This window comes from Nothobranchius furzeri, chromosome 15 (assembly GCF_043380555.1).
Source record: "Nothobranchius furzeri strain GRZ-AD chromosome 15, NfurGRZ-RIMD1, whole genome shotgun sequence".
Taxonomy (NCBI): domain Eukaryota; kingdom Metazoa; phylum Chordata; class Actinopteri; order Cyprinodontiformes; family Nothobranchiidae; genus Nothobranchius; species Nothobranchius furzeri.
This window is the reverse complement of record NC_091755.1, coordinates 34,652,470-34,677,758: the sequence shown is the minus strand read 5'-3', so window position 1 is coordinate 34,677,758 and position 25,289 is coordinate 34,652,470. Positions and strand designations below refer to the sequence as shown.

At 42.8% G+C, this 25,289-nt stretch overlaps 1 protein-coding gene across 3 annotated transcripts in view; it reads right to left on the bottom strand.

The window, feature by feature from the left end:
* Positions 1-25,289, bottom strand: part of mtcl2 (microtubule crosslinking factor 2) — an 84,826-nt gene that overhangs the window by 12,981 nt on the left and 46,556 nt on the right. Inside the window, exons 5-15 of one of the 3 annotated variants that reach the window (XM_015967480.3) lie at positions 12,577-12,639; positions 9,111-9,278; positions 8,871-9,024; positions 8,234-8,789; positions 7,863-8,160; positions 7,609-7,770; positions 4,756-4,893; positions 3,042-3,155; positions 2,736-2,966; positions 2,552-2,656; positions 2,233-2,400 (exon numbers count right to left, since the gene is read on the bottom strand). In XM_015967480.3, the coding sequence (XP_015822966.3) occupies positions 2,233-2,400; positions 2,552-2,656; positions 2,736-2,966; positions 3,042-3,155; positions 4,756-4,893; positions 7,609-7,770; positions 7,863-8,160; positions 8,234-8,789; positions 8,871-9,024; positions 9,111-9,278; positions 12,577-12,639 (2,157 nt within the window). The remainder of the gene's footprint in view (positions 1-2,232; positions 2,401-2,551; positions 2,657-2,735; positions 2,967-3,041; positions 3,156-4,755; positions 4,894-7,608; positions 7,771-7,862; positions 8,161-8,233; positions 8,790-8,870; positions 9,025-9,110; positions 9,279-12,576; positions 12,640-25,289) is intronic. The other 2 variants (XM_015967482.3, XM_015967481.3) reach the window with 2 other exon arrangements.

Sequence of the window (25,289 nt, the reverse complement as noted above, 5' to 3'; positions counted from 1 at the left end):
GGTACTCAAAGGAGCAATTCAGAGTTTCCCCCTTTCAGGAATGATTTTTAGAAATCTGTAAGAACGATAGGCTCACTTTGTACTGTCATACAATGTTGGCAAAGTGTCCCTTTTTTTTTTTTTTGCTAAGCCTGCCCCATGAACCATTAAGCACCATGCAGTATGACCTGAGCGGGACTCAGCATTAGCCAACAGCGTTAGATACCCGCTCACGGGCAGATGTCAGTCACAGAGCGCACACACAATTTTATCTGGAAAGATGCAGAGTTGGTGGTATTACTGTTGGGCAAGTAAGTCTGTAAAATACATGAATATGAATGAACAGCATAATGTAAGAATAATAATTGTAAATCAATGTGTTTCAGCTCTGTTGCCTGGTTAGAGCTACAAGAGGCGTTTCTTCAAACCATAATCTTGGAAGTAAGGAGTGGGGCTTAAAGTGCAATACCTTTTTCTTCCTCTAGATGGTGCACTCTGACAAAAACTCTAGATTTCTGCTTTAAGTCCTTTATAAAATAATCATCATCTTTCCCTGTTGACTGATTTCTGTCGCTGTGATTAAGTCACATTGTTTGTTGCTCTGATTGGCCCTACTGCTGTCCAATAGCGTGCAGAAAGGGTTGAACGGGTGGCCAGACGAGATATTTACATACATAGGATGGCTTGCCAGGATAGTTCTGGGGTAAACCTGCAGTGGATTTACTAATGAATAAAGCAGCTTCCAGCGTAACGAGGTTCCAGGTGTTTTCTGTGTTTTTCCAGTTAGTGACATGTCCTACAAACAATCATGGACCCAGAAGGTCTGGTGCGACGTGAAAGTGGACCTCAGCTCATGGGTGATAATTTAATTTTCTGCGATGATTTCAGGGTTCCTGCTGCCACCTTGTGTAATTTACTGACTGTGTGTTTATCTGGTTGAACAGCGAAGATAATTTCCTGTCAAAGTCTCTGACAGCAGGACGGAGCAAGAAATGAAGTTGTTCAGAAAAGAACCACTGGAGGAGCCGCTGCCAGGAAGCCTGGGCTCTGATGTGGTCAGCTGATTGTTTTCTAATTACACGCACGCGCGCGCGCACACACACACACACACTGCAAATTTTCAGTTGTGCATTGCTGGCAGAGGGTGAGATAGCTTCCAGATGTAGCATCTAGCACATGGGAGATTTCAGCAAACAACAAGGCTGCAGTTTATATAGTTGTGTTTCATTTTTGACCAGATCTTAGTTAAACAGAGTAAAATCAATTTTCATCACTAAAAATCTGCAGTTTAAGGAAAAAAGAAAATAAAAAGCATTTTCTGTCTTTGCTCTCATCCACAAGACAAATCATCTGGTACCCCGATGCGAGGACAGAACGGATCAGAAGGTGACGATGATTAACAACGACTGTCAGCTATATCGAGTTTGCGGGCTGGAAGGACCACGATAAGGCAGCTGGATGTTTGGTTTCTTCTTTGCATCAATTCTCTGCAGATTATCTTGAAGTTGCAGAGTGATGGATGGGGTTTATAATGGATAGCTTTAGCATTATGATGCTAACGACATTGCAGAGTAAACTACGTCAATGAAGGCAATTTTTAAGCTTTCATAAGCAATTTATAGGCATTTAGAGCCTTTCTGAATATGAATTTTACAGTTTAATATATTTGCAGGCTTCTTTTAATTTATCTGTGGTTTTTCTGCTCAGCTACACACACGTTCTGTTCTAGAGGCTATTAATTAAAACTATTACCGCTTCAGCTGCTGATATGACACAGGGAGACAAAGGCGGTCGGCGGTGTTCAAACTATTACTCCACACTGGAAGATGAGACTGAAAGATAGCAATGCACTCAAACAGGCTTTAATAGTTTAAATGATGTAATATATGTAGTTTTTGCACCGAAAAGATGTACAAACTCTGCTCTGACTGGTCAGCCTCAGTGGGCTTTTAAATGTCCGTTTCGGGCGCTGAAGAAGCAGGATTTTTTTGCAGTAGAGAATAAAATGGGGTAAGAAGGTGGCTGCACCATCCTTTAATTCTAAGGTTTCATGTATCAGAGCATTAAAACCAACTCTGGTCCTCCTAAAGTTAAATAAAACAACCTCAGCTGTAAGCCACAGAGTCAACAGTTCATCTAAAATGTAGAAATCATTTGTGAAAACATTATTTTCTTCTTACATTAAAACGATTATATTTTATAGGAAAAAGGGACCAAGAGAGATGTTTTAGGGAGGTTTTCAATAAAACTGACCTGCGTGATGACGCTCTTCAGCTCAGTCCTCTCCACTTCCCAAGATGCCTTGGCTTTAGCGAACTGTTGGGTGAGTTCCTGCGAGCCCTGTCTCTCCTGCCGTAGCTCTGCGCTCAGATCCTGCAGGGCGACCCTCAGGTCGGCCAAGGTGCTGCTCACGGCGCTCGACTGCAGGGAGACAGGTGATCATCAGCGTGTCTGAGAGCATCTATGTGTGCGGAGCATGGATTACTTATCACAGGGGGATGAGGTGAAGATGTGTTTCTGGTTCAAGGGTTACACCACCTTGTGTGTGTGTGTGCACTAGTGACCTCCTCACCTTTATAGTCTGGCTGAGTTCTTCTGCAGCTCCTTGCTTGTCCGTTTGGGTTGTGGACAGGTTCTCCTCCTCCAACAACAAGTACAGGTCGTTCAAGCTGTTCATCTAAAAATCACCATTTAAAAAAAATCCATTCATGCTTCAAATAAACAACAGACAAACGGCTCTTCTCGCTCTCTCACACCTCCAGGACATCTTTCCACTCTGCGTCCTTCTTGCAGCCCAGCCTCCACTGTTTGAGGAAGCAGCGAAGTTTGAGACTCAGCAGCAACAGAGCCTGTTTGAGGTGCTGGGACTCCTGAACCAGCAGAGTCCTCTCCTGGCTCCACAGCTTCTGCTGCAGCCGAGCCTGCACGGCCAGACTCTGCAGCTGGAAGTCCCGTCGGATCAGGGCTTTCTGGTGCTCCTCCTGCAGCTGAGAGCAGGAGAAACTCACTCAGGGAACACCACCTCAGAAGGGCTTTTTGTTGTGTTTTCACTGCAAACTGACCTGGGAGAGTTTGTGACTGTCACTCTGCCGGTTTTTCTCCAGTTCTTCCCAAGTCTTTTGGACCGATTCCTCTGCTTTGGACAGCTGAGCCTGGAGGTCAGTGGCCTGGATGGACTGGAGAAGAAGGACAGGAGACAAGTCATTTGTGATGGAGAAGGCCTATGGTTAGGTAGAAGATACAGGAACTAGGATGTGATAAATACAGAAACTGACAAGTGTGAGAACTACATCAGAGTACTTTCAGCTCTGCTACACAAAGTACACACACACACACACACACACACACACACACACACACACACACACACACACACACACACACACACACACACACACACACACACACACACGGTTATCCTCACATTCCCATGGTTCATTTAGCTGCTGAGTGAGGGCAATCCATCGACCTACCCGCTGTACCATTAATGTCCTTTTTTACCCTCCAATAGGCTCAGTTTCTGCCCTCCATCACCCTCAGCCAGGCGCACCACCCCATCGCTAACTGCCTCCATCGTCAGCCGTAAAACCCAACCTCTAGATTTAATGACTCGCTGCTGTGAAAAGTGCCAGCCGCTCATAGGGAATGTGCTCAAACATCAGGAGAGGTTTTCACAAAAGTAAGCACAGTTAAAGGAAGACTTTGCCGTGAGAACTTTATCTCCCAGAGAAGATATTTTTGTACATGAAAAGATTCAAGATGCTTTTTGATTGTGATTTGCTGCGGGGTTAATGCCCAGAAAGGATGAACTAAAACTGACACATCGTTTAGTTTCGAAAGCTGGAAATCACGTTCTGATGAAGCCAACCGGACCACATCGCCTGATCCTCAGGCCACCAAAACACCTTAGCTGTGCCGAGAAATCCTGTCCATAAAAGTTATGAGCAGAATCGGTGATGAAGAGCAGCTTAGGAGGACTCCAACACTCACCAGGAAACAGCCAGGCACCGGTCATACCCTCCAGGTCCCCCTAAGGGTATAGAGCTGGTCCAGTGTTCCACAGCCACACTATTCCTCCTGAATCTAAGGTTCGACAATCCGATGGACCTTCCTCTCCAAAATCCCCGAATAGAGTCCCACAAGCCAAAAAGACCTGATCGGACTCTTTCTTCTGCTTGCAGATGAAGATGTATTTCAATATTAGCTTGACTGGGACAAATTGGAGGGATACCACTGGTGAAGCTCGTGGAGGTTGCTGGGAAGCCCCGGATGAGCAGAGGAAAACGGTTATCAGCTGGGTGAAAATGAAAACTCCATGACTGCTGAACTCAGCTAAGTTCACACAACAGCGTCTAAATCTGCCTTTCATCTTTCTTGTGTCTGATTCCATGTCTGTGTCCTCACCCGCTCACCCTCGACATCGTGGATAAAGATGCAGACGCACAGAACCCTGGTTGCCACGGAGACACACCGTGAAAGGTCAAACAAACAGAGGTGCACCCTTCCTGTCAGCGCCGTGGCCAACAATGTTGTTGTCTAATGTGAATTTAACTCTAAAATCAAACTGTTAACACCACAAACACACCCTGCTGGTCGACTGCTGCAGATGTTTACGTCAAACTCTCACTGATGCTAGAAAATTACCGGGTAGAAAACAAAACATGACGGTGAAGGCTGGTTTGAAGACGTGTGTTGGCCGTCAGCCATGAGGTGCAAGCGCATCAGGTCTCCAATAAAAAAGTCTGTGGCTGTAATGTTGTTCGTGACTAAGCTCACCAACGCCTGATCCGTCTCCTTCCCCTCCCGTTCCATCTGGCTGCGTTCCTGATTCGGCGACTCCTGGCTGACAGATTGGCTCGTCTCCTCAGTTTCATCGTTCACGTCTGGCTCTGATCGGTCCCTATAATCGAGCTGCTGCATGCACGCATGGGCAAGTTAATGAAGAAAAACCAAAAACAAACACACGCACACAAACAAAAATAAACCACAGAGGAAAAAAGGGAGGTAGAGATGAGGTGGAAGACGTTTTGGGAGAACAACAAAATGGAGAAGATGACGGAAAACACAATAAAAAACAAACCAAAACAGCGTCCGCCAATCGCCGATGTGACATGAAAAACACAGTAACGACTTATGGACCTCACAAGACACAGAAGAGGATGTAGAGGAAAAAAAGCTTGGCCAAAGAGGAGAATGAGAGGGTGGAGAAAAGGAGGAAAAGAAGAATGGAGGGTAGGATGAACCGCTGAGGGACGAGGAGATGACACAGAAAAGGATAGACGGGAATAAAGAAGAGAGGAAATGGGAAGGCAGTTAGGATGAAAGGTCAGAGCGAAGGGGGAACAAAATGACGAGTTATAGTTAAAGGAGGTGAGGTAGGAAGAAGGGTCAAAGGGGACGATGACAACCAGAGTGTGTGAAAAGGTGGGAAAAGGAAATGGAAGAAGTGGGAAAGTGGTGGTGCCCGTGCAGAAAGAAAGAGGGAAGAAAGAGGGACGGGGGAGATTGGAGGGGTTGGAATTGGCCTCTAATGGAGTCAAAACATCACAGATCGGTACTGCTGCATCATTTATCCACATCGGATCCCGTCGGAAGACAAAATCACTCAAATAAAACAACTAAAAGAATGAAGAAAAAAGCTCTGAATCATCGTTAACGGCTCTCGGAGGTCAGAATTTAAAATGTTCTACTTTGATCTCATGAATTAAAGTTCTTTTAACAAACATAAAACATTACAGACCTCCTAATAAACTGTGTATCAAACACGCACATGGATCAACTGATGGATTAGAAAAACTACACTGCAAGAAATTAAATGTTATATTCACCTAACCAAGTTAAGTCAACTGGTTCCACTAAACCTAGTTGCCTAAATGTAAAAATAAATATACATTTACCTTTAACATCACAACGTAAACCAATGCTTTTTACTCTTTACATTTACACAACAAGGTTTAGTGGAACTAGGTGACATAACTTTGTTAAGTAAATTCAACTGTTTATTTTTTAGAGTGTAGGACACAGAAAACTAACAAATAAAAAGTGAAAATTTTTTTTTATTTTTTTTTATTATGTTTTCTGTTGTGAAACAAGACTTTTTGTGTCTCATGTATGCACAGACATCCTAGCTTATGTTGTTACTTCGGTTAAAAAGTAAAAATCTACACTTCAATAAATTTAAAAAGCAAAAACAGATGAAAATCTAATTTATGATTTATTGAAATAAGTTATGACTTCCATTGCTTCTGATTGCAAATATCAGACTTTAAAATCTTGTAAAAAAACAAAAAAACATTTATGCTACTTTTCAAATTTCTTTTGAAACACTGTAAGAAAGGAAATGTTGAATTTACTAAACAAGTTATGTCAGCTGGTCATTAAACCTAGCCGCTTAAATGTAAAGCAGAATATACGTTTACTTTTAACATAAAAATGTATATTACATTTACATGCAGCTAGGTTTAGTGACCAGGTGACATAATTTGTTTAGTAAATTCAACTGTTTATTTTTTAGAGTGTAGGACACAGAAAACTAACACATAAAAAGTAAAAAGTTTTTTTTTATTTTGTGATGTTTTCTGTTGCGGAACAAGACTTTTTGTGTCTCATGTATGCACAGACATCCTAGCTTATGTTGTTACTTCGGTTAAAAAGTAAAAATCTACACTTCAATAAATTTAAAAAGCAAAAACAGATGAAAATCTAATTTATGATTTATTGAAATAAGTTATGACTTCCATTGCTTCTGACTGCAAATATCAGACTTTAAAATCTTGTAAAAAAAACAAACTAACAAAAAAATACATTTATGCTACTTTTCAAATTTCTTTTGAAACACTGTAAGAAAGGAAATGTTGAATTTACTAAACAAGTTATGTCAGCTGGTCACTAAACCTAGCCGCTTAAATGTAAAGCAGAATATACGTTTACTTTTAACATAAAAATGTATATTACATTTACATGCAGCTAGGTTTAGTGACCAGGTGACATAATTTGTTTAGTAAATTCAACATTTCCTTTCTTACAGTGTAGGTGGAGAATTTCAAAAGGAAATAATGACTGGAAATGACTAAAAAAGTAGGAAATGTGTATCTGTTGCTTCAGAGACGCAACCATTCCTAGATTTTCCTACATAGCAAAAGACGGGAAGCTAAAGGAACCTGGTGGATTTTCATCACATTCTTCTCTTGCAGCAACAAGAACACTATTAAGATCCACTTAAACAAACTCAAAAGTTAATCCAAATTATAATCTGAGCGGCCACAGTTGCACAGCCACAGTCAGCGTGAACCCACATTATAAATTTCCATTTAATCTCACTTTGTCCGAGCACCCGGCTCCATTTGAGGCCCAAAAGCAGCATTTAAACACAGGTGAGGAATTTGAACAGCATGCAGTGGAGGGTTTTGCACCAGCAGCTCAGAGAATGGGATGTTTTTGGGATGAACGTCGGGATTGAGCGAGCCGTGTAAAGCTTTTCTCACTGCAGAGAAACTCAGGCAGCACGTTGGGATGGGGTCGGGTGGTAATCAGCCAAAAATAAAGTTTAGGCATTTAAATGTGACAAAATAAAACAAAGGAAGCGAGTGACAGTAGGGGGTGGAGAAGATTGTGCTTCTTGTCTTTTACCTTTTCCTCCACTTCCTGATCCTGTCCATCTCCGTCCACCTGAGGCGTACCCAGGGCATCTACCTGCTCCACAAAGACCTGCAGCTGGGAGTGCAGCACCTGAAGCCTGCTGGTCAGAGCGCCAACCAGAGGAAGGTCCACCAGATCAGACAGCTCTGACATCTGGAGAGCAGAAGCAGCCAGGTTTATTTTATTCAGCGGATCAGAAGAAGAGCGAAACGATTCAGTGTTCGCCCCGGACAGAGGGAAGGTACCTGGGAGAGAGGCGGAGGTTTCTCAAGGTCGCACTCTGCTGCCTCATTGCTGCACACCTTGTGATACACTAAAGGTGAGGATGAGAGGCAGTTGGACTCGGGGGAGGTCAGCAGCTGTATTGCCGTGGAAACCAAACGGGCCTGGCCCCTCATGGCCAGAAGGGCATCATGGTCCTTCTGCCCGAGGCGCCCTAGGAGTGAGGCTGGTGCACCAGCGTTGTCCTCCATCGTCTTTTTCTGCTCATTGATCTCAACGGATTCGTTCTCTCCGCCAACGGGCTCTTTCCGATGGGGCGGGCTGACGGACAGACAGGCGAATCTTTAGTACTCGTTCAGACAGACCGACTTCGGACTGTAAGTGGAAGACGTACCTGAAGGGTAGGCATTCAGCGGAGTCTCCTGCCTCTGCATCAGTCTCCAGCGCCAGTCTCGATGACGATGAGGAGGAAGGAGCGTGATACGAGGCAAGGTCACAGCGCTGCAGGTTGGACAGCAGCACGCGGTTCTCGTACTGCAGCTTCTTCACTTTCCCACTCAGTTCTCCGACCTGAAGCTGGGCCGATCGGAGCTCCTCCTCATGGGTCGGGCTGTCAGTACTAATAAGCACCGCCCCTTCCTGTACAGAGTGGGCGGGGCTATCGTTGAGCCGCCCATCTGTCAGAGACATCAGCGAGCTGGATGACAGCGACGATGTTGTAGGTGGGAGTTCGGATTTGTAGCGGTTGATCTCGTTCATCAGCAGCTTGTTCTGTTCCTCCATCTCGATCAGGGACCTCCTCAGCAGCTCCGCCTCCTCCTCCACGAACTGGAGGTGCCTCTGGAGCTCCATGACGTTTTCAGAAAACACTCCTCCTCCAAGAACGGTGGCTCCTCCCGAAAGGCCTGGTCCAGAACCACCACCACCACCTGTGAGATCTTGAGGACTATCTGTGAATGAAGAACAGGAAGTTGGACTTGTTCTATCATCAATGAAAAGACTCTGAATGATCGAGGAGTTGGGTGAGCTACCCTGCGACCCCTTCATGTCGTCCATTTCGGCGCGGAGGCCCCGGTTCTCCACCTCCAGCTCCACGATGCGTCGACTCAACAGGTTGGCCTCCTCCTCCACCAGCTTCAGGTGAACTCTGACCTCAGCTTCACGGGTGTGTGGGGAGTCAGCAACCTGCAGGAGGGTCAAAAAGGAAAACCTGCTTTTGATTCTCTGCTTTCTACTGAACAGCTGAGCTTTTATTTACAACCTTCTCTCACCTCCTCCACGGTCAGCGAGGCGTTGACATCTCCGTACATGGACCTGTACTTGGCCAGCTCCTCCTTCATGGCCTCACCGTCCTTCACCAGCTTGGTCAGCTTCTTGCACATCAGGGCCGATTCCTCCTTGGCAAAGTGGAGCTGACACTTCAGGTCTGAGCTGTCCTCCTGGAGGGAAACGACAGGGGGCGCAAACAGATACCTCAGAGCGGATGATGCATTCAAATACCTGGAAAATCTCACATTTTTTGACTATTCTGGGTTTATTTATGCAAAAACAAAATCCTAGAGTCAAAGTGGAAAATGACCCGGTCTCCACTAGCCTGTAGCAACAATCCAACTCAACCGAGACAACTTCCTGTTCTGTTTAGAGCGTCCTTCAAATTACAAAGCTGTGTTTTGACTGTCAGCAACCAAAAACAGGGGCCCATAAACAGATCAGAGCAACTCCAGGAAACATACTGATTAGTGGTTCTCCTCAGACGTCATCTCCATCTGAAATGAATATTTACTACATCTCTGGGAAAATGGAATATGGGTATAAGTGAGCCCAATGCTGGCTAAGCTTTAATCAAATTTGGTGAAAAGTCTAAAAAAGCAGTTTTGTGTAAATAAAAGTGATAATTGCAGCAGAAATAGACTGTAAACATAAAGCACTTTTAAATGTTCTTTAGGATTATCATAAACTTGCAGCAGCTGACCTCAGGTGACCCCACCACACATTCCTCAGGAGCAGCTCTGTGTCTGTGTTTGGTTTACGACCCGTGGAGCGGTTCCAACCACATTAAACGATGCATTTGCAGCCATTTATGGTTTGGGAAGGGGGTCTGGGCTCAAGTCAGCCGCTCAGGAGAGAATTACCTTTGTTTGCAGTGAGATCTGCTGATTTTTAGACTTTTTCATATTGAGCTCACACAAAGACAGACTGGGGCTTTTTGAGGAGAAAAAAGAAAGTTTTACGTTCTTTTATGAACTTTTTAAAAAGGGGGTCTGACGACGGAAAGAGGATTAATTTTTTTAATCGTCAATGTTTGATCTGATAACGTATGTAGATACAGGAACCTGCAGGAAAGAAGAGAGGAAGCTTTGATCTATGCTGAAATAAGTAACCATGCATGCAAAAAAGCAGATCAAAAAGTCCTCAACAAAGTCCTGTGGTGGAAACATGGAGGCAGAATTAAAAGGGGTAATAATAATTCAGTGGTTTATACAAAAACAGGTTTACGAAGTTATTTGCTCTAAATCCCTCTCACATAAAGCGATTTCAGTAGTTTTATTCTTGACATTTACAGTACCTTCAAGAATGAGCCAGTTTCAGGGCTCTGTCACTTTAGGAAACCAAGCTGCTGCTGGCCACACCCACCCATCCTCTGATTGGCTACTATAAGAATAGAAGCTCTTATTGACGTCACGCCACTCATGTGACCGCCCCCTTCGCCATGATGGATGGCAAAAAGACCGTTTACACCCACTGAAATTCCAGTGAAGCTAGTCAAAACAAGCTAGTTAGTAGCCTTTTATCGATTTTATTTAGTTGATTTGACCGTAAAATGGTTTTAGCTCGCTGCGTGGTTGGCTGCACTAACAGACAAGGATGTAAACTCAACTCGTTTTGTGTTTTAATATCTTTGATGGAGACTGAGGACGGAGATGAACTGCCGCGTCAAGCGGACTAGCAGGCCTCAGATTTGCAGCAAACATGTTTTAACCGGGTAAGATTAACGTTCATTTATTTCACAAGGAAGACAGGGACAGGGATAAATGTGATGTGTTTATACAAGTTATATTATTAGTTAGTTAGTTAGTTATTAGTTAGTTAGTTAATATTATCAGGATTATCAATAATCCTGATGGATGGGTATTTCACCACAGAGGATGCGCGCCGTCCACTGTAGTGTAAAGCGGGACAATTATTAACAATATTAAAGCTCTGATGTATGATTACGTGTTAAAATTACGTTATTTATTTATATGAGCGTCGCCGTTCAGAGATCTCATTCCGGTGTGAGAGCAGCAGCTGAACCCGGTAACACCACCAGCAACAAGGGATCCGGACTTTTTAACAATCAGCTTTGGTGTAAAGTGAAACGCTGTTTATAACATAATGTTATAAATCCAGCGGGGTGAATTTAGGCAAAGTCAGCAACATGTTTACATCGGTGAACAGCCGCAGAGAGAACTTAAGCTAACGTTGGTAAGCTAGTTAGCATACCGCTCTCTATGAGCCCCGGCTAGACGCGCTACTTCTTCTGATAACTGAACTGGGCATGGACTAGCTGAAGGAATGCTGGAGGAGTTTTGCTTTTGTTTTGATCGCAAAAAACAATTTCTGGCTCTACTTTTCCCCTTTGTTTAGTACTCGTGTCGCTCACTGTTTACATGCTTTTGCCGTCCAGCATGGTGGACCCACGTGATTAGGTGACGTCGGTGCAAAGGGTCAATATCTGGGAAGAGGTCAGAGAAGAGCTGCTGTTGCTGTCCCTCACACATAAGAGCTGGTTTTATTCTAATGTCTCTGACTGTGACATCACAAATGGGGAATTTTAGAAACAGTTTGTTTTAGGCACATAATTCCTAAAACCAAACACTGACAAAAAATGGATGGACGGTTTTTTCTTCTTTTTTTAAAGCTTGGAGCATTTTAGAAGGCGGTAGAGCCCACATAGCAGCACACAAGGACACAAAAAGTGAGTTTAGCATGATATGTTATTATAGTCATTCAGAAGTTATAATTTTGGATTCTTATTTTTGGCAGAAGCCAAAGAAAACATGTTTGCTGACAAGCTAGCTGTTTAATTTTTATCCCAACACTGCTTAGCTTTGCCCGCTCAATCAGCAGGAATAACAGTCAGCGTTCACCAGCTTAAACTAGACAGCTGCCCGAGGCGATCCCGACACCAAAAGTTAGAATACGATGAGGTTTATCATCTATATTTCATTAGTTGGTGTTTCTGTGAGTCATATCATCCACCCAGGACACGGCCAACGCTACGCGGCTAACGCTAACGACACAGGAAGGTTTCACAACCAGCCAACATGTTGGTTTAGTTCAGAAGAGTTCATTGGGTGAGAATAAAACTCCTGACAGCTCAATCGTGGGACTTGGCTCCCTCTAATTGGTGTTGTACAGATGACTAAGTCATGAGTTGCTATGAATGTTCAGAACTGAAGAAGCTCTTTGGATGAGGAGTAAAACATCCTGGCTTTGACTTTTCTTCTCCTAGGACTATCTGTGGACTTTAAAATAATTAAATAAGACAGATTTGTTTTATAATAATACATCAGCGATGTGTTTGTGTTGAATCAACAACCTTATTTGTGGCTGCTGAGCTACTACTTCCTATTATTGATTATTTGGAACACCCAGCACTGTGTGTGTGTGTGTGTGTGTGTGTGTGTGTGTGTGTGTGTGTGTGTGTGTGTGTGTGTGTGTGTGTGTGCGTGCGTGTGTGTGTGTGTGTTTTACCTGAGCAGCAGGCTTCTTGTCAGCTTTGTTGTTGGCGCGTGCTCCTCCTTTCTTCTGGGAGTTCTGCAGGGACACACACACAAAAAAGAAAAACTCGTTACGGCTCTTCGATGGTTAGAAAAATTAACAGGAAGTGACTTGTAGCATCGAGGCTACAACTTTGCTCAGAAAGTCTTTCTTTGTTCATTTATGTAAACATCTGAGACTGAGGGAAACATACAAGCATTTTAATATGCAGAATTCTTTAAAAATGTTAACGTAGATAATCTAATCTGTTTTTCAATGACGCTAAATCAAGATGTTCTGCTAAACCCTGAATCTCCCTGGGCTACCAATGACATTCTCAGTTCACGGCCTTGCAGCTGCATTGCTTAAACTTTGAGCAGCTGCAATTGATTTTCTCTTATTGAGACAACTTTGGGAGAGGTTGGAGACCATGTTGCAAATAATTGAAAACTGACTTAATTAAAGCAGCAATCCAGAGTTTGCCCCTTTTCAGGAATTATTTATGATTCTTTAGAAATCCATAAAGTGATGGTCTTACCCTGGTCAGGGATACAAGGAGGACAATACGGCAATTTAATTTAGCTAAGCCCGTCCCATAGAGCCCCATGCAATTTAAACTGAGCACCACTCAACATTAGCCAGTAGCGTTGGACATCCTCTTACGCACAGATGTAAACGAGAGGTGTTGCTTTCAGCCATTAAAGCACAAGGGAGAGAGGTGTGTTAGTTTTTTTCATCTCTGGATGGCACACTGAAAGAATCTTCGGCTTTAAAACACACTTCAATGTCCATGTCCTCTTTTACTGTGTTTATAAATCCTGATTGGAATTACACACACACACACACACACACACACACACACACACACACACACACACACACACACACACACCACTTTGCTGATCTGCAGATGATATCTCTATGGTGATTATATCATCACTTCAACACAGATAAGATGGGTGGATTACAGCTGTGATATGGAATGAGTGCAACACAAACACACACATCAGCCCAGTGATTTAGGCCATCATCATTCCATCTCTTTAGTCTCTCTTTTTCTTTCCTTCCTTCTCTCTCTCTCTCTCTCTCTCTCTCTCACACACACACACACACACACACACACACACACACACACACACACACACACACACACACACACACACACACACACACACACACACACACACACACACACACACACACACACACACACACAGCAGACACTGCAGTACAACCAAGCTCATCTGGCTCAGTCTGTTTCCATGGAAACAAGCCACTCTCTCTGCAACAGACCATCAACAACAAAAGGAAGAATGGAGAGGTAAATGTGGGTATTATTAATGAATAATAAAGATTAAAATGAAATGTAAGATTATAATCTCTAAAATGTAAAACTAAAATAGAACACCTGAATAGAGCTGCTGTTGCTGAGGTGATGCTCCACGCAACAGCATGGAGTCTTTGTCTGATCTCTCCATCCCCACCCTGCTCCAACCCTCTTCATCTCATCATCAAGACCTTCTCCTCGCTCTCCAAACCACGTTTCATACCAGTGTATGAGAGCTGGAAATGATCAATAACCCCTCTGGATAATGGAGCCATTGATCCTGTCTGCACAGATGTTGGACCTAGACTGGACCAGGCTTCAGTGGGATTTAGGGGTTAACATCAGACAGAAGAGCCCAAATTTTAGCTTTTTTGACGCTGTAAATGAATTTTCTCTGTGAGTTTGGAAGTAAAACAGTAAAATAGGCACTTACTGTATCCACCACATTCCCGTTTTACCGGATTTTATTCACTTGTTCTTCATTTATCGTCTCTAAAAGCTGCAGCAACACTGACAAACGTTATTTATTAAAATTAACAAAATTTGACAGTGTGAATTGAATATTAAGACAATTCAACAGCCTGAACCAAACAACAACAACACTAACTTGGCACCTTAAATGGCTGGGAGCTGCTTTTACAGCCAAAACACTCAGATTTACAATTACATATGATCTGCAATTTAATAGTTTTTAAGCAAAGAAACTATCAAAAGTCAAGCTAGTTTACAGGTTAAATCTTCATTATTTTGTTATAAAATGAGTATTTATTTGTTAAATCCATCATTAATTAAAACAAATGACACTCCTAGGCTCTGGAATTGTTGCTCCAGGTTAGAAAAGTTTTCATCATTTAATCTGAGCTGCATTAAGAAACATTTGCTTAAAGTTTACTTGAACTTTTAAAAAGTGGCTAAATTAGTTTTGTGGACTTCCTGCTTGGTTTTTTTCCACCGTTGATGCTCAGAATATAAGTTCTGTTAATGAAAACACAAAAGTGGGGGGAAAACTTTAAGTGCTTGTTTTAATGACTAACCTGCACATCCCACGTAAAACACTTGGAATTTTTCATGAAGCTGAATCCCACACACTAGAGGCAATCTCATGTTTCTCCGTCCTGCATGTCTCCAGTTTCACTCTGGATGAGATATCAAGTCGACTTTTAGGCCGTCTAATACGTTATTTAACAGCTTCTGAGTGGTCCCATCTTTGCTAAAATTGTCTCCTTCGATTTATTTCAGGACTTTTCCTGATCGTGTTTCGTTACGGCAGAATTCCTGGTGGGAGGAAAACTGGACAAGACAGAATAAACAGAGACAGAAAGGTTTGTGAAGGTTGTAAGAATTAGAAAAAAATTAAACAAAGTGTACAGGCCCTTCTTAAAAAATTAGCATATAGTGATAAAGTTCATTCTTTTCTGTAATGTACTGATAAACATTAGACTTTCATATATATTAGATTCATTACACACAACTGAAGTAGTTCAAGCCTTTCATTGTTTCTAATATTGATGATTCTGGCATACAGCTCATGAAAACCCAAAACTCCTATCTCCAAAAATTAGCATATCACGAAAAGGTTCTCTAAACGAGCTATTAACCTAATCATCTGAATCAACTAATTAACTCTAAACGCCTGCAAAAGATACCTGAGGCTTTTAAAAACTCCCAGCCTGGTTCATTACGCAAAACCACAATCATAGGAAAGACTACCGACCTGACTGCTGTCCAGAAGGCCATCATTGACACCCTCAAGCAAGAGGGTAAGACACAGAAAGAAATTTCTGAACGAATAGGCTGTTCCCAGAGTGCTGTATCACGGCACCTCAGTGGGAAGTCTGTGGGAAGGAAAAAGTGTGGCAGAAAAGGAAACGCTGCACAACGAGAAGAGGTGAGTGGACCCTGAGGAAGATTGTGGAGAAGGACCGATTCCAGACCTTGGGGGACCTGCGGAAGCAGTGGACTGAGTCTGGAGTGGAAACATCCAGAGCCACCGTGTACAGGCGTGTGCAGGAAATGGGCTACAGGTGCTGCATTCCCCAGGTCAAGCCACCTTTGTACCAGAAACAGCGGCAGAAGTGCCTGACATGGGCTACAGAGAAGCAGCTCAGTGGTCCAAAGTACTTTTTTTGGATGAAAGCAAATTTTGTATGTCATTCAGAAATCAAGGTGCCAGAGTCTGGAGGAAGACTGGGCAGAGGGAAATGCCAAAATGCCTGAAGTCCAGTGTCAAGTACCCACAGTCAGTGATGGTCTGGGGTGCCATTTCAGCTGCTGGTGTTGGTCCACTGTGTTTTATCAAGGGTAGGGTCAATGCAGCTAGCTATCAGGAGATTCTGGAGCACTTCATGCTTCCATCTGCTGACAAGCTTTATGGAGATGATTTCATTTTTCAGCACGACCTGGTGTCATGTACCCGGGCAGAGGTGAGTGACACCATCTCCACTCTAACCATGATTGAGCTGATTTCCCACAGGTGAGGAGCGGAGGGGGCGGCAGCTGCAGGAGATTCCAATCAGGAACGCGGGTTTAAAAGGAGGATGGAGACACCTCACTACGCCGGATGATTGCACCAATTTAGGTAGCCTCAGCCCTTTGTACTCATTCTTGTTTGCCCGCTTGTTCTTGTTATTGGATACTTGGATTTTGACCTCGGACTGTTTTTGGATTATCCCTTACGCCTGGTGTTTGTTTCCCTCCCTTCAGGATCCTCACTCCACCTGCTTCCCACTCGCTGTTTTTGTACTCTGGATTCATACACCACGACCCATCCTCCTCCGTTGTTCCTGTTGGCGCCCCTCTGCGACCTCACCACCCCAGATCGCTCAACCTCTGCCTAGCGCTCACCTCGGCTCCCCCGCCTCCCTCATTTATCCCGAGCGCAACTTGGACTCGAGCTGTACCGCTCACTTCCACAGGACTTCCCTGTGCTATTTTTGTCCCCGTTTAATAATAAAGAACTTTACTTTTACTCAATCTGCCCGACGAGTATTGATTCTGCATGTCTTGGTTTAGACACTTAACTCGAGTCATGACACCTGGCACCTGCTCACAGTGCCAAAACCGCTGGTAAACGGTTTACTGACCATTTTGGGTTTTCATGAGCTGTATGCCAAAATCATCAATATTAGAAACAATGAAAGGCTTGTACTACTTCAGTTGTGTGTAATGAATCTAATATATATTAAAGTCTAATGTTTATCAGTACATTACAGAAAATAATGAACTTTATCGCAATGTGCTAATTTTTTGAGAAGGACCTGTATAAGTGAAGGAAAACACAAAGAGATAATTGCAACTGCAGGAAATAGGAGATTCCCAGTCCGATCGGGTCTAGAGCTCAACCAGCCGTAACGCTCCGGGGCTTCGGAGCAGGGCAGGATCAACGGGGCTGACAAACGTAGACGCAGCGGCTCGAGGAGGACAACCTATCCTGAACGGAATCACTCATCCAACCAAATAAATGCTGAAACTCCTGAAAGGGCAAGCACATCTATTATAAATAGGAATATTAAAATTAAATGCAGCAGGACATCAACACGCACACACGTGCCACATGTTCAGAGCCGACGGTGACAGAATTGAGCGAAGTCAGGTTACGGCCCACCACACCAGGAACCGATGATAGATGAGAATCAGTGTGAGAGAAGGGAGGAGACAGAAATTAGCGGGTGTGAAATCTTCAGAGACATTCACATCAGGATGTTTCAAATTAAATCTCCTACAAGGAAGATCTAGTCTGAGCATTTAATCCACAGTTACTATTATTATTTGGAAGAAAACGGCGGCCGAACGTACCACAAAATGATTAAAAGTGCTTTTTAAAATTTTACACGGCAAAAACACATTTATTTTATGTATTTTTTATGAAATTATGAGTCCGAAGATTAATGAGAACAACCTCTGAGGACAGAAATGGGATCAGATCCGTGGAATATTGGGTGAAAAAGAAGGTCTGGAGGGGGCAGGAGAGCACACACACACACACACACACACACACACACACTCTCTCTCTCTCTCTCTCTCTCTCTCTCTCTCTCTCTCTCTCTCTCTCTCTCTCTCAGGAACAGGACACTCGTATCATCATTACACCACGTGAACGATTCACAACGACAATCATGCGACACAGCGGGTTGTGTAACACGTGTGCGTGTGCGTGTGTGTGTGTGTGTGTGTGTCTGTAAGATAAAACTTCATGGCAGCACAAAGAAATGGAGGAGTGACAGAAAGGAAGGAGGGAGATGATTAGAGAACACCCTCCCTCTGAGTTATAGCCACACAAAGCAGCGGTGTTAGCTTCCACTCATCCTGAAACAGGCTCATTAATAAATATGAAAACTTAATAAACCGCGTTAGCTCATCTCTCTGCTTTGGGTAGAAGATGACGTGCAATATTAAACAGACCAAGCTGATAATTAGAGATTCATTCTGCATAAATCCTGCAAAGTGAAAGGTTTGAATGTTTGTACAAAAACAGAACTGTGTGTGTTTTGTATTGTGAACACATCCTAACAGCGTGTTTGCTCCCCGCCACAGACGCTAAGCAGCTCTCTGCAGTCGCTTTCAGGCGAGAAAAGGAAGAGAGCAGATTAAATGAAAGCAACACCAGCTTCCCCAAATCCCACGTTAGCTCTGCTCATTACTACACAGTTTAGTGAAGACGTTCTAATACCCTGCAAGCAACAGCGTATTTTCAATAAACTCTCAATTATTTAACAACTTTGTGCTGAAGAAAAGACAAAAAACAAATGTTTAAAAAAACAACAACAATTCATTAAATATTTTGAAATTAGATTTTCATCATTTGTTTGTGAAATGCAGAGAAATATGAATTCCCTTCAAGGAAGGTTAGGTTAGGGGTGTGTCTTAGTGAGGATCTGGCTGTACGATACAGGGTTAGGCCGATACCTTTTTTTCATATATCGGCACTTCCTTATTAAAGGAAGTGCTACGGGAAGTTTCCACATGAAGTCTATTTTTTCCGCATGCATTTTACAGATTTCCATGATGTTAACAAAATCACTAGCCTAGAATCCGTCAGTTTGTCGAACAAAATGATGGTTTAATAATAATAATGCATTGAACTTATATATAGCGCTTTTCTAGACACCCAAAGACGCTTTCACACACTCTCACATTCACACACTGCTAGTGATGGTGAGCTACTTGTAGCCACAGCCGCCCTGGGGAGGTCTGACAGAGGCGAGGCTGCCATTTGGCGCCGTCGGCCCCTCTGACCACCACTAACGCAGGCAAGTTGGGTGAAGTGTCTTGCCCAAGGACACAACAGCAGGATACCCCTGGCGGGAGCTGGAATCGAGCCCATGATCATGAGGCAACCCGCTCTACCACCTGAGCTACTGCTGCCATGCACCATACCTCCGCGTCCCCGGACAGTCTGGTACCGGTCCAATCACAGCGCTCTGGCATCAACTTTGGGCTTTTCTTTGAGTCAAGAGCAAACAGCAGTACTTCAGTTTATTTCAAAATATGATGCATTTCTTTGACAGTGTATGGTGGACTGCCCCATTGACAGACATCTGTAGCAGCGAGTACTCAATGTTGTTTGTTGTCCAACAGCATGAAGACAGTTTGAGAGACAACTGTAGAGCCTGTCAATGGGCTGTGGCCAGACTATTTGTTCACATATAACTTGCCAGGCTAAGAAATCACACGAGACAGACAGGAAGTGGGATGTGATCAACAGGGTGCATCCAGTATTTCAAAATAAAACCTAGGTTGCACTTTCTTTCCAGCTTTTTAATTTGTTAATGAGGAGGATGTCAGTTTACAGTCTATGACAGTCCGCGTTATCTTTAAACATTTTATGGAGACTGGACTGTATCCGTTCCATCCTCGGTGTAAACGAGGCACTATCACCAATGGCGCCCCCAAAAGGTGGCATGGGGTGGCCATGACCACCCCTAGAAAATTGCTAACGCCAGTGTTAATAAATCATATTAATGTTCACTCAAATCACATAAATTGATCTTATTTATTCAAGACATAATTGTAAAACAAAATAAAAATAATACAAGGAGTAAAAAATAATCAGAATTGATTAAAAAACCACATGTTTCCGCTGCTCACCATTTAAAAAATGTTTTTATCTCCATAGTGTTTTGTGAACACAGCAACAGGTAAGTTAAACTAAAAAAAACATTAAAATAAAATTTGAAATAACATTTTAACCAACTGAAATGTAATTTTCTGAAATGTTTGTGTTTGTAAAACTGAAGTTAAATGTTTTGGATACGTACTGTTTTGTTAATAAAAAACGAATAAAGGAGCAATGCAATACATCGCCACAGGCTAAACTCTCCCAGAGAAACCACAAGGACCAATTTGGTGTGCCACCCCAAAAATTTCTTTGGCCCCGTCTGGCCACCCCTATAAAAATGTTCTGGAGGCGCCCCTAACTATCACGAGATCTCGTTCCATCAGAATAAGGGCGGTAAAACCGCTGCCACCTAGCATTTAGAGTTTGAATTACACCACACAACAGAAATAGTTAATATCTGCATGTAAATTCTCAATTTGGTTATTTTGGGTTCTCTAAATTGTCACAAGGTGTGAGTCTGTGCTTTGACTCTGTGTGTCCCTGTGATGGACTGGAGACCTGTCCAGGGTGTCCCCCGCTTTATCTATTATCTACGATGGCCGAACAATGCACAGTGTGTACTGGCCTTTAGACACCAGCACCCTGCAACCCCAGTGAGGAAAAGTGCTCAGGAAAATGACTGCATGTCCTTTTTAGATTTGCTTTTGGTCAAAAACAATATGAAAGTCTACGTTAAAACTCTACTTTTCCTGTTACAAAAACCAAGTTAATTATATTTTTGTTACAATAAATACTCAGTTCTATGTCCTGTAATGTATATCTTCAGGGTAAAGGAATGATGTAATGTGATTCAGATCACATCTACTTGTGTGCATCAGAGTAGTGAAAGCCAACACGGTGAATGGGCAATTAGCATTGCATTAGCATAGCATTAGTAACAGTAACAAAGAGCCTTGGGACTGATCGGGGATAGATGTTATTGCCTGCGTCTGTAATGCAAAGATTGCATTGGAAATTAAAGCAACAGACTTTCTTTTTATAAATTTAAATGAGCAAACAAAACAAAAATAAAGCAAGGCGGTAAAAGGACACGGCAATAATAACAAAGGAAGGAGGCAGACAGGCTGCTCACTTTCAGCCTCTTCAATCAGAGAAAAGCTTGTGTCGAACTGCCAATAAGTGTGTGTGTGTGTGTGTGTGTGTGTGTGTGTGTGTGTGTGTGTGTGTGTGTGTGTGTGTGTGTGTGTGTGTGTGTGTGTGTGTGTGTGTGTGTGTGTGTGTGTGTGTTATTAAGGCGGCAAGTTAGCGGGTGACCTTGCGCAAATCAACAGCTTTCAAGTATGATGTTAGACTTTTATTTAGTCTGAATAATTCATCCAGTTTGTGATTGAGAGACTTTAAACGTGTTTTCCTGGAAGCCGAATATGAGCGGCGTTTGTCTGAAGAAGGTTCTCGTCTTCGCCTTTCTTTAAAGCATCTTCATCATCTTTTGTAATAAATTATGAGAAGTAAGAAACATTTCATGTTCATCCATCCATCTAGACACAAAGGTAACAAACGCACTGCTAAAGGCACGCCACCTCATCTTTGTTCTGTGTTTGCAGCTTTTATTCGTTTTATTTATCTTAAAGGTTCGTTTTTTCACAAGCAAACAGCTGATCGGGAAGAAAATCCTGCAACAAAAGCACAAAGTAATAAATGTTGCAACACCTAGTGAATGTTTACCTGGGATATGTCTGCACCATCATGCTCCAAGTCTTACTTTGGAGTGAAATTACGTGATTTTTGTTTACGGTGAACTAAGAACCCAAACCGAGTTAATTTTATTAATATCTGATTGTTTCACATTCTCTGTTCTTAGAGGACGTAAGACTGGGTGAGTGAATCCATTTACATCCCCAAAACCGCCCCAATAAATGCATCTGCAACCACAGACACGCTGCGTTGCCTTGACGACAGCTTTAGCAGCCTGTCGCCAAAGCCCCCCTGTTGGCAGCACATTAATGAAAAGACAGAAACAGGAAGAGGATGAAGGAGAGTGAATGAGGAGGGGGGAGGAGGATGAATGATGGGAGGATGGAGGGGAGAAGAGTTCCAGGACAAGCGGACTCTTACGGTGCCTCGTGTCATGACTCATGATTTTCTCATCATTTTTTTTAAATCCAGAAAAACCAGTCGGTTAAATCATCTTCATGTCTCCTCGGAGGGCAACAAGTTAAACCTAATTTACATAAAAGCATCAACAGTCACATGGATAACGAAGATGGGGTTTAAACCCAGAAGATGAGTCTAAAGGGAAATTAGAAAATGATTGCTAAAACTTTATGGTTCAAGTTAAAATGTATCACAGTAACTACAATAACAGCATTAGGGGATCGGCTTGCAGGCTGTAAAACTCTGTTATATTGAATTATTACTCTGTTTCTTTCTTGTTTCTGCAGGAATAACAAAACATTCATCTCCTGCCCATAATTGGATATAATGACAGAATAATAGTCCTACTTCAGGCCATTTTTAAGGTTTAATATCACCACATTTTAAAAACACTGAAACATCTTCTCCCCTCTTTATCATTCTCGTATGTTAAGCCTTCTGCAACAAGCCCACATCCACATGTCTGCAGACTTACTTCATAATTAAAGTTTGTTGATTTAAAACCTTAATTAAATAAATATTACAGATGATATGTTAATATTTAATGTTCATATTGTGTTCCAATTATGCCATAATTTGCTTGGTGAGGTTTAGGACCCAAATGAGATCTGGTAAGGTCAAACTAAAAGTATGTTTCTAAGAGTAGGATGCACAAAACAACACCTGAGAAGTGAACAGAGCTGAGTATAAATAGGCAGGGAAGTGATTGCGAAGACGGTGGAACAGGTGAGGTCATTACTGACGAGCTACAGGTGTGACAGTTAACTGAGGAGTGGGAGGCAATACAAAGCACAAGAGGAGGACTCATAACTGAGCAAGATAAAGCATTAAAACGCAGTAAACTAACTAGAAGCTGAAAGAAGAAAATAAACCAAACACGAAGGAGCTACATGCCAAAATGAACTAAACTAATGAAAAGATTAAGCTGGGAAACTAAAAAAAATAGAGAACCAAATAAAACTATGCAGGGAATCGGGGAGGAAGCGAGATGAACGAGGATCAGAATCAGAATCAGCTTTATTGCCAGCGCTCCAGAGACCCAGAGCATAGGAACTTGACTCCGTGAACACAATCCTGACCAAGGTTAAACACACACACATGTAGACAAAAACAGGTACAGGCAGTCACGAGAGTAGCCATAGCGGCGCTCATTTCATTAGATGAAAAGGGTATTACATGAGGATAATTGGGGTAAGGTAAAAAAAAGGCATATAAAGGAATATAAAACATTAGACTAAACCAGGGAAAACACAGCAGAACAGAATAAAGTTACATAAAAAACATAAAAAAAATGTTGGAAAACAATTAATTAAACCATTAACAGGGAAGGGAATAAACTGAGGAACTAAACATAAATATAATTTAGTAAACTAATATGTACTAGGACTGCGATGGACTGGCTCTCTGTCCAGGGTGTACCCTGCCTGATTGCCCATTGACCCACCCCCCTGCTACTCTACCCTACCCCTGTCAAATATGCCCACCTAACCACAGATTGATTTAATTGTGTACCTTCACGTTACAAAAGCAAACACATTCAGGTGTTTAAACACACTCCTCCATTAAATCGGATGCTAGCAAACATTCATCATCTCATCCTTCATCCGTCTTTTGTTGCTTGAAGCTGCCAGAAAATGTTACCTCACAGTCACAGAGAGAAACCATGTGTGAAGACAAACACACACACACACACACACACACACACACACAGACTCCTCCACCGACACACAGGGTCTCCATCTGGTGTGTGTCTGTGACAGTGGATGTCCCAGCAAACCACAAAGCAGCGCCCCGTTAGACCCTATAAATAGAGAGCAGCACAGCCTGCTGTCAGACGGAGCTGTTGATGTTTTCTGACAGGAAGCAGCTTCTAATGAGGGAAAACCCGGAGCTAACCTTCTGTTCTATAAATGCAGAGATTAAAATGAGCCATAAAGTCAGACACTGAGATAATACAAACCATACAATTCAATATATTAAAAGAAATATGCAACATGCAGGCAGTTGGATTCTGCATTTCATGCATGTGTATCAAATATTTTGCACGCAGGAGTTTTCTAAAATGTCTCAAAACCTTGGTGAGAGTCTTTATTGTCAAAATAGTGACAGAGGTGTAACAGAAGAACTGGTAGCTGCCTCGAACCTTTCTCATTCTTTTCCACGAGTTAGAAAATGTGTCCCAGGATTTCCAACAAATGCGTAAGCGGCTCGACAGCGAATGTTTGCTGGATGACTTCCTGTCTGAGCCAATCTTGATGTGTTCTGAAAGTGTAGAGTGACATATGAGACAACTATGAGTGTTGTTGCTGAATTGCAGATAAAAGGAGAGCTTTCCACCGAGCGTGTACGCGGTGTCTCCCGGAATAGATGCGATCCCTACAAGCACCAAGCTAAAAGGAAGTCAGAGACAACGCTTCAGCGGCGTGGGCACCACCTCCACACCCCCTTTATTTTGGCATTGCGTAATATATCGTGAAAAACACGTAAAACATTACCGCCAGAGGTTGACCACTTATGAATAGCCAAAGGCTCCGTGCCGCCGCCTCCGCTTTGCGGCAAAGAGGCGCCACTGTTTTATAGAGCAGGACAAAACTGCAACAACAAAAATGTCACATGCTTCATGTGACTTGGGCCTCATATGGCGTTGTGAGAAGAGTGGTGTGCAAATTTAATTCAGGATTTCTAGTCACACGTGGTTTCACACCTGACAACCACACAAGTCAGCAGTCACGGCCAGTTATGTGTCAGGGAAGTGAGAGGCAGCGAAATGGAGCGTGTATGACAGTTCGACTGGGCTCTGCGGTAATTGGCAGTGTTTTGTGTGTGTGTGTGTGTGTGTGTGTGTGTGTGTGTGTGTGTGTGTGTGTGTGTGTGTGTGTGTGTGTGTGTGTGTGTGTGTGTGTGAGAATAAGTCAGCTGGATAGATAAAAGCTACAAAGATGACTCTGGACCTACAGCAACATTTGGCTAAGAGTAAAATATAAAATCGTGTCCAAGAATGACAATAAAAAACACAACTGATTTTAAAAGATGCCCACAGAAGCCAGTGTGTGGTCGCATCAAAGCCCCTGAACGTTGACACACATCTTGACCTGTGGCGACCTTTAGGTGTGTCAAACCAACACAGACATGGATGTGATGAGGCAGCTGGTGACACCTGACAGCTCA